Below are 8,928 nucleotides of genomic sequence, written 5' to 3'. Positions count from 1 at the left end.
CAGAAGATAAGGGTCTACACATCTAGTAAAGAACTTTTCAGCATTTTAATGAACCGCAAGGCGGAGAACAGCTTTCACAAGGGCCCAAATATCCGGGGATGGAATTTATAGTTTTCTCGGGGGTGAGACCAAAGATGGCGGTCTTCTGGTTTATATCGACGTGTAGCCCGTTAGAAATTTACCAACGTCATCGCCCTGATGATGGAGGCGGCAAGGACCTCTGAAACGTTGGCATACTTCTACTAGACTACAAGGTTCTACAACCCAGAAGACAGCCATCTTCGGCTTCGGATACCTTGCTATAATATTACGTATATTTTCTGCAAAAGTATACAGGCCTACTTGTATAAATGATCAAGCGGTTCACGTGATGACGCTTGTGAGTCTCAGCCATTTCTTCCAATATTCCTCTCTGTTTCACCAACCGGAGTTTCCCTGAACACGGATAAGTTGCACGAAATAATAATATTTTGATGTGACAGTTACAAGTTTTCCACGCTTAAGTAACACCTTCACATCTGAGGTTATGTCTATAAGACACAGTCTTGACAGACAGTGGAATGTTTGCAGACCCGAGAGTCCCAACTTACAGAGTCATCGGGTCGGAGAGGGATAATGCTAGACAGTGCAGGCAAATATGCGACTGGATCAAAACCTAACCTGTCGTAGTATGATAAAAGAAAGGAAATATATACTCTAAAAAGTTTGGCTCATTCACACTTCTTCCAATGATGTTGCTGGTCCTGGAAACAACTTCAAAAACCCATTTTTTTTAAATAAATATGGCGTCATGTGGGCTCACGTTGGGGTTGCACCTCATGCGTGTCTCTGGAATATCTAAGTGCTACCACGATGAACAGAATTAAGAAGCTTCCTCATCATGCTATCGTGTCCCTGTGTTTAGCAACCACGCATGGAAAACTCTAGCTAACATTCTGCCTCTTCTCTATCAGCCACTTTGCAATGTGTCGATGGAATATTACACGGAGAAATACCGAATAGTGAGCATTAACATTTTCGTGGCTAAGAGGGAACGGATAGCAAAAAGCATTTCGCACTTCTTAGAAATTAGTGTATCTTATAAACAAGTGCAATTTAATAATTGTTTGTAGATGTAAATACGCCACGGACCGTCAGCGATTAACGGACCACACATTGATAAATGCTGCTTTGCCAGTCAGTAGGACAGCAAGAGCTGATGTTGGAAGGGCACAAAGCCTAGCTGCGAATATAACAGTCACACCGGCCCCTCACTCCCGTACCTGTTTGAAGGTCGAATTTCATGTTGCATAATAGTGGGAGATAAGTCATTATATTTTGTTCCTGCAGATCCAATCCCTGCGAGAAAGACCAGTTTTCTTACTGACTTTAAGGAGGACACACTAAAACAGATTTTACGCCTTTCTGTCAAACGGCATATTGAAGGGGCGTAAAGTGACTCCAAAGTTATAACAACCCTAAATACACTGGGTGTTTTTTCGTTTCAAATTGCTTTGGAAAATTGTTTTTAAATTTTAAATGTGCATAAGTGGTCATAATATCGTCTTTAATAAATTCAGTGTTAATTTCCAATAATGGCTCTTATATTTAATTACATAACACTCGCTCTTTTCACAATTTTGTGTGGCTTGTTTATTTATCTGTACTTTTATTTCACTCGAAACTTCAACTTCTGGAAGAAACTCGGTGTCTCCTACGTAAAACCCCTGCCGTTTGTAGGCAATCTGAAGGAAGTGATGTTCCTGAAGGAGAATATAGGGCAGAGTCTACAGAGAATCTACAACGAACACAGTGACAAGCCGTTTGTGGGCATCTTCGCGTTCGATCAGCCGAGTTTGTTGATTCGTGACCTGGACTTGGTGAAGAATATTCTGGTAAAGGATGCTCAGAACTTCATTGACCGTGTCGTCACAATTGACGAAAACGTGGAATCCTTGTCTGCAAATACCTTGTTTTTGATGAAAGGTAAACGCTGGCGAAACGTCAGAGTGAACTTGACCCCGGCATTTACATCGGCAAAGATGAGGATGATGTTCTACCTTGTGGATCTCTGTGGCAAGGACCTGGTGAAGTACCTGGACATAGTCACAGCTGACGGTAAGTGATCATAAGCGTCATGATATATAATATATCCCTATTTCGAATATACAGAGTGTATAAAGTGAATCAGATTATTACATTTCACATTAATTAAAGCTCCAGGAGAATAATAACAATAAATTCCCTTTGTTTTAAACTTTGTTTAAATTTGTTCATTTTGCGCAACACTTGTTACTCGTCAAATGTTTAAGCGACACTGAAATTTCAGTTTTCACGGCGTTGAGAATTGCGATGTTTTTCTCCTGGACTAAGACTCCATGTGGACTTGTGCGTAGTAGCTAAGTAAATACTTGCAAGTGCACACACGGCGTCACATCCCAGAAGGTCAACATCGTTAGAGTCCGGGTTTTCCTCAGAAATTTACATTTGCAGTCTATACGAACGAGCCAGATCCACATTTACCATGACAACGACAAATTATATTTTATTATATCTGTGACCTGAAACGAACAGGAAACAATGTTGTATGAAGCAGTTTACTTATTTTATAATGTTGGCAGGGACCCCAGTTGATGCGAGGGAGACGATGGCCAAGTTCACGACCGACGTGATAGCGTCTTGCGCCTTCGGCATTAACAGCAACTCGCTCAAGAATCCCGACGCAGAGTTCAGACGGTATCTGCGCAATATTTTCGACTTCTCAATTAGAAGAGGATTGGCAGCATTGACGGCGTTCTTCGCCCCTAATCTTAAGACGACCTTGAAGCTAAAATTTGTGGATGACGACACAGCCAACTACATCAGGAAGACCGTTTGGCAGACAGTGGATTACAGGTCTGGAAAATATGTATAATGTTTCTCTGCTATATCTATTAGAATATTCAAAATAGCAAACATGTTAAACAATTAGACACCTGAAGTATATAAAAGTTATGTCACCAAATGCAAACTTAAATTGAAACCATACGTTTTCTGCACGAATCCGTGAGTAGATAATAATTACAAAAATATTTTAGAATGATTTACAAATTTCAGGAAAGTGGAACTTGTTTTGACCCGCCGTTCAGCCTAGAACTCGAGACCACCTTGCCTTTAATATAATTAATATTGCAGCCTCCTTCACTATGGATAAATGTATATGATCACGATGATGACCAGGGGTTTATATTAACATGCTATTATAATATTTTTAAAACACAAAGTGTTTAAAAACAATTGTATTGTTTCATAAGAGCGTGTATTTGAGTTTATTTTCTATGGAGTGAAAATATTCAAATTATCCTCGTTCCTCAGTAAGACACATTTAAGCTGAAGTGGGGGTTACATGCAGTTACGGCTGTAGTTATTCATCAAAAGATCAGAGACAAATTTCACCCTCCATTATCAAAATAAATTATTCTAGGCCGCTAAAAATCACCGTACTTGGATATCATATTCTCTGAAACGCTGTTGTGTGTTTCAGATACTTAACTGTGGACAGTTTCGTCAATCAATATAATATCAAATAAATATTTGCAATTCCTTATTCCTTCTCAACGGTATTTTCACTTATTCTCTCATAGGGAAAAGAATGAGTTAATACGAAATGATTTTCTGGATTCTATAATCGAAATGAGAAATAAATGGAAAAGGAGCGTCCAAGAAGACAAAATACCAGCAAAGAATCAAGAGAACGATTTACATTTTGGTAAGTTGAGAGCATTCCTTTATATGATATGGGTAATGCCAAAAGTATGCATGAAATTTAACTTCTAAACAGTACGAGGAACATTTTAATTCAACCGAGAAATTTACGTAGGCTCACACAAATCGCGAATGCAGGTGAACTTTTAAGATAGCCTTGCCACACAAGCGACAATGTTAAATTCCTCCTTTCGTTTTACCTAAATCTTCCGCTTTTCTTTACAAGTTTCGTAATTCGCAGCGATGAGGCGTCCTCGCTTTGCCTGAGTGCAAAAAGGCTGAATCTTACGGCCAAACATATAAACAGACTTCGAAGGAGTACTCATGATAAATATTAGAAGGTCGGCACTTTCTCTGAAGCCCACTGGAATGCGACTGTAGCTCACCATGAGTTTCATGTTTTTATTTGGTTGCACTCTCATGACGCAATCCTAGCACCAATTTTACAAGAACTTATAGCTTATGAGCTGGTCTCTAGGCACTATCGTTTTAAAGAGTCAAATCATTTGAATAATACTATGATGTATTATTTCTGTGTCTATTACTGAGTATATTTTATATATTTTACATTACAGATCAGGTTCTCAATAACGATGCTACATGGCAGATTTATTTAATAAATGTTCGTAAAATCAGAAAGCTTTCACAATAACTTACAAAACAGTAAAGGTATAGTTAGTGTACAGAAAATGAAGCGAGTAGTTAATAAATTTACGAAACAAATAATACTCCTTTGAAATTCAACAGATATTTCACACCAGTATGCTTGAAACTAGGTAATGAAGTTACATCCACGCAGAAATTAATAAAAATTAAATTCGAGAAATTCTTGTTGCCATTAAATTCAGAACATACCTTTTTCCACTCTGCTTCGTAAAATGTATTCACTAAAATAAACTACCCATAATTTTATACCTGCGATATCATAGGTTTTTTAAAATTTGAACTATTTTAAGGCGAAAAATTTAATTCAGGTGGACAAACCAGAAAGCAAAATTTGGAGTCAAAGGCTTGCATGAAATGATAACATTAAACTGATTGGGAAGAAAGTTTGGTTTTGAATGAACTAGCTCAGGATAAGTTAGAGTGCCGCGATAATAACAACATCGTAACATCACTTCTGATTTCATTTGGAACTGGTAAGGTATTCACCACATCAGAAACAATGGACCAGAAAAACATATGCAAAGATACCATCATGCACACGTGACCGTCAAGTGCGAAAATATGCACCACCTTCCTAGCAACAAAACAAGACAAATCAGTGTACATTGAAAGTCGAAAACGAAGACAATACGACAACGATATATTTTCTTCTTTAAGAAATAGACGGAGACAAATTTGTGGGTCAGGCATTCGCATTTCTAGTAGCGGGTTTTGAAACATCGGGCACTACACTGAGCTACGCTTTGTACGAACTCGCTTTGCATTCTGAGATTCAGCAGAGACTGAGGGCGGAGATAACGCAAGTTCTGGACAAACACCACGGAGAGCTCACATACGACGGAATCCGTGAGATGTCTTATCTCGACATGGTGGTCAAAGGTGAGCGGATTGAAATCGTTTATGTTTTATGGATTGTGATGTTATGATTTGTGAAGCTCAATCTTCAGGACAGAAGATGGAAGCGACGTCTTTTTACTAATCGTTGGTATGATTAAGCATTACAATACATGAGACCACATACCACAAGTTTTAAAATACTAAAAGCACTAAACTAACAAAGGTAACATGCCTCTTCAGATATGAGATTATCTTAGCATTGCTGAATTCACTGTTGGTCTTCTGTATTGTGACACCGTGTGGTTTTACATCTGTTCAGCACTCTATTCCTCCTTAAGTTTGGAATTAATAACAGGTAATTTTCACTGTATACCTTACGTCCTGAATTACAAGCAGCTCTATGCACAGTAGCCCTTGATATGCTTTCAACTACTAGCAGCTGTCGAGCACTCTGCCCCTATTATGTTCTCAGTTTTTAGAAGGACTTGGGAACTCCACCTCTTATTCGTTAAATTACCGGTAACTCCTGGGCAGACTATCCACTCTTGTGTCGTCAATTGCCAGTGTACATTCCACTTTACTTCTCCTCACTAATTGTGTCTTGTAAGACTTGAGGTTCTCACAGCGGTGAGTATGAAGATTTCTGTCTTCTGGGTTATTGCGCTGTGTAGTCTGGTCGATGTTAACCAACGTTTCATCGCCCTGATGACGGAGGCAGTATGACCTCTGAAACGTTGGTTAACATCGACCAGACTACACAGCGCAATAACCCAGAAGACAGAAATCTTTATAATTGTGTCTTATTGTAGGACCACTGCCACCGGGTAAAAACCCATTTACAGTCAAATAAATAATAATAATAAATTCCATTTTACAGAGACGCTGAGGAGGTATCCGGTGATTTCATTTCTGGATCGGAAATGCGTCAGTGACTACGAGCTTCCTTCCCCTTCAGGAAAGGGAACAATAATACTGCCAGCAGGGACCGGAATTTACATCCCGGTAGTGGGTATTCAGAATGACCCAAAATACTACTCAGAACCGGAGAAATTCGATCCGGAACGTTTCACAGAGGAAAATAAGCAGAGTCAGCCAAACTACACTTACTTCCCTTTTGGGGAAGGTCCTCGTATGTGCATAGGTTAGTACAAACACATAATCAAGCAAGGTAGAGATTTTAAAATCGGAATTAATATACGTGAGGTTAGTAACTGATCTGTAATAAATAATAATAGTTATAATATAAACATTACGTGTTTTATTGGTCTACATTTAGGTCAGAGAATTTCTGCACTGCCTTGCTGATTCTCAGAATTAGGAAATTATCTCCAGTTTAAGGACGTTATAAGGTGTTTTTATTCGGAAACCGGGAAATAAATTACTTCAATGGACAATCGTGTAATACATAATATAAATAGCGCCATGGATTTCAAGGATAATAAATCAATATATACTACTCCGCCCAATTCATTTAAATTTCAAGATAAATATCCGGTGTCTATGAGACCTTTAGATCCTTCAATGCTTAATTCTTTAAAGTTCTACAATTTGTTTTTTGTACCAGATTAAGCGTAATTTCTTTTCCAAAATGCATTCGTTAAACACCAGTAACACGAAAGCGCGCCTTTGGACACAATCCTGAGCCAGTTTCGTCCATCACAGAATATAAAAACCTCAGCATAACATCCAACTTTATAGCGCCATTTTCTTTGCAGTCCGCCAAGCTGACATTCACTGGAACATTACATAATCTAAATATTGTACTAATTCATTGTCACCTTAAGTTCACACACACGCCCAACCCACTGTAGGCTTCTGCATTTATATCCTAATAATATCAGGGGACACAAATTATTCAGGAAATTCCGCGTAATATAATATATACCAAATTTCTTATGTTTATCGTCATTTTTAGGTACAAGTGTTTCTCAGCATCTCTTTTCATTTCTTTCATATTTAGTTCACTTTCAAAGTTAGATTTTAACACCACGCTTCCAGTGTACAATTAAAATATTCTAACCACTCGACCACGACGTTTAACGTGTTTCATGTTCTTGGTATTTTCAAGCTTCTAAACCATACATTCAGAAGTGACATAAGGCGAAGTGTGATGGAAAAGTGAAATTAACTTTATAATATGAGCCTGCGGTTCTGTTCACAGGAATGCGGTTCGGGCTGATGCAGGTCAAGGCGGGACTGATACACGTGCTCTCCAGTTACGAGGTGGCGCCTTGCAAAGAAACTCCTGTGCCTGTCGTCTATGACCCCAAATCCTTTTTGCTGCTGACCCAAGGGAAGATGCCGCTGTCCTTCAAACGCATTTAAGTTTCGTCTTTTGTCATGAATCACTCGTTTTTTTACAATTAAGACGAAAATAAGTGGACGACAAAATGTGGTTCTCTTTAATTCTATATTAAAAGTTTGCTTTTCTGTCGCCCTGTGCAATTAATATAGACGAAATTACAGTTAATGAACTAACCACCAGAAGCTTCGATGTCTGCTTCTCTATTTCTGTGATGTACATTGACATGTGCGAAGTATGTGAAAATTGCTATTTACGTGTGTTTTTATTCATGCTTAAGAAGATGGAAATAAAAATAACATTTCTGCATTTATTCCTCGCTCGTATTTAATAAATATGTATGTAACAGACTATATGGAGTGCAATGACAGTGTTGAATAATGAATTGGAAAGGATATGGAATAAGAGGAGTATTGACCTAATATTGGAAATTGTCCCATTGCGTATATAAAATTAAAATAAAACTTGAGTCAGGATAGAAGGTCTTCATGCCGCGATTTGAACCTGGCTCTTCCCGAATGCAAAAGAGAAATTCCAAACACAAATTAAAGAGGATCCCTTAACTTCTGAAACACATTGTGGACTCAAACTAATGTTTATGAAGGAATGTTGTAAACAACAACAAGATCTAAAGTTATTGTTTTTTCAGTGTGTTCACGGAGCTAGTATTTTATCATTAGTACACTCATATACAAAAGAATTCAATTGGATAACGAAATATATGGTATATATTTTCTTCATAAGCTGTTAGTGTCTCAGATAGCTAAGACATTTCCGTCCCTTAATAGAACCCCATCTGGGCGTAGATGAGAAACGGCGGGGCATGGAGAAAACTGCATAATGATGAGCTTCAAAATTTGTACTGCTCTCCCAACATCATCATTGTGATTCAGTTTAGTAGAATGAGATGGGCGGGGCATATGGCGTGCACGGATTGGAGAAGAGGTGTGCACCGGGTACTGTTCGGGAAGCCTGAAAGAAGTGTTCCCTAAGCCAGGTAATTAGTTAGTTAATGGAACCCTAAGGTTCATTACAGCGTTCACAAGGTCCAAGAACTCGACTTGACCGCTCTTTTCCAACTCGTCAACGTTAAATAAATTCATGAAGGCCGAAGTTGATGTTTTGGATTGTGATCATCTTATATGAGGAAGCATCTTTCTGACAGAGGCTTCCCGATTAGTTTATCGCTATCGATACCAGCGAGTCTCTGCTTACAATTTCCCGTCGGTTAGAGAAGGGAATTGCTGGACAGTGCAGCAAATACGAGCATAAAAAAAACCGAGACTGAACATGTAAAATTATGGAATTGTAAACCCCACAAAACATGATCTTTCATGTGCATACTCCATCCACTGCTGGTTGTCAGTCCTGAGAGGAACTTGGTAAACTGAGGTGGGGCA

General features: G+C 38.6%; 1 protein-coding gene across 2 annotated transcripts; it reads left to right on the top strand.

Moving 5' to 3' along the window:
• The first annotated feature begins 1,343 nt into the window (after nt 1-1,343).
• Nucleotides 1,344-7,841, top strand: LOC110832512 (cytochrome P450 6j1-like). 2 transcript variants are annotated; one of them, XM_087347762.1, is made up of 6 exons: nt 1,349-2,097; nt 2,601-2,874; nt 3,603-3,727; nt 5,047-5,268; nt 6,104-6,367; nt 7,388-7,841. In XM_087347762.1, the coding sequence occupies exons 1-6, from the start codon at nt 1,575-1,577 to the stop codon at nt 7,549-7,551; spliced, it is 1,572 nt and encodes a 523-aa protein (XP_087203888.1). In that variant the 5' UTR covers nt 1,349-1,574; the 3' UTR covers nt 7,552-7,841. The 2 variants fall into 2 exon arrangements, with proteins under 2 accessions (XP_087203895.1, XP_087203888.1); XM_087347769.1 differs by lacking the exon at nt 5,047-5,268 and having other exon boundaries at nt 1,344-2,097.
• The last annotated feature ends 1,087 nt before the right edge of the window (nt 7,842-8,928 follow it).

This window comes from Zootermopsis nevadensis, unplaced genomic scaffold (genome assembly GCF_977971745.1).
Source record: "Zootermopsis nevadensis isolate Lab colony 2312 unplaced genomic scaffold, Znev_1.0 Znev_ptg000001l, whole genome shotgun sequence".
NCBI lineage: Eukaryota > Metazoa > Arthropoda > Insecta > Blattodea > Termopsidae > Zootermopsis > Zootermopsis nevadensis.
Note: the sequence above shows the minus strand (reverse complement) of the source record. Positions and strands in the feature narration are given on the sequence as shown.

Coding starts and splice junctions, on each gene's coding strand:
- LOC110832512 (XM_087347762.1), top strand. CDS start 1,575: ATGGCTCTTATATTTAATTACATAACACTCGCTCTTTTCACAATTTTG. Junction 2,875..3,602: donor TGGCAGACAGTGGATTACAG/GTCTGGAAAATA, acceptor ATTCTCTCATAG/GGAAAAGAATGAGTTAATAC. Junction 6,368..7,387: donor AGGTCCTCGTATGTGCATAG/GTTAGTACAAAC, acceptor TTCTGTTCACAG/GAATGCGGTTCGGGCTGATG.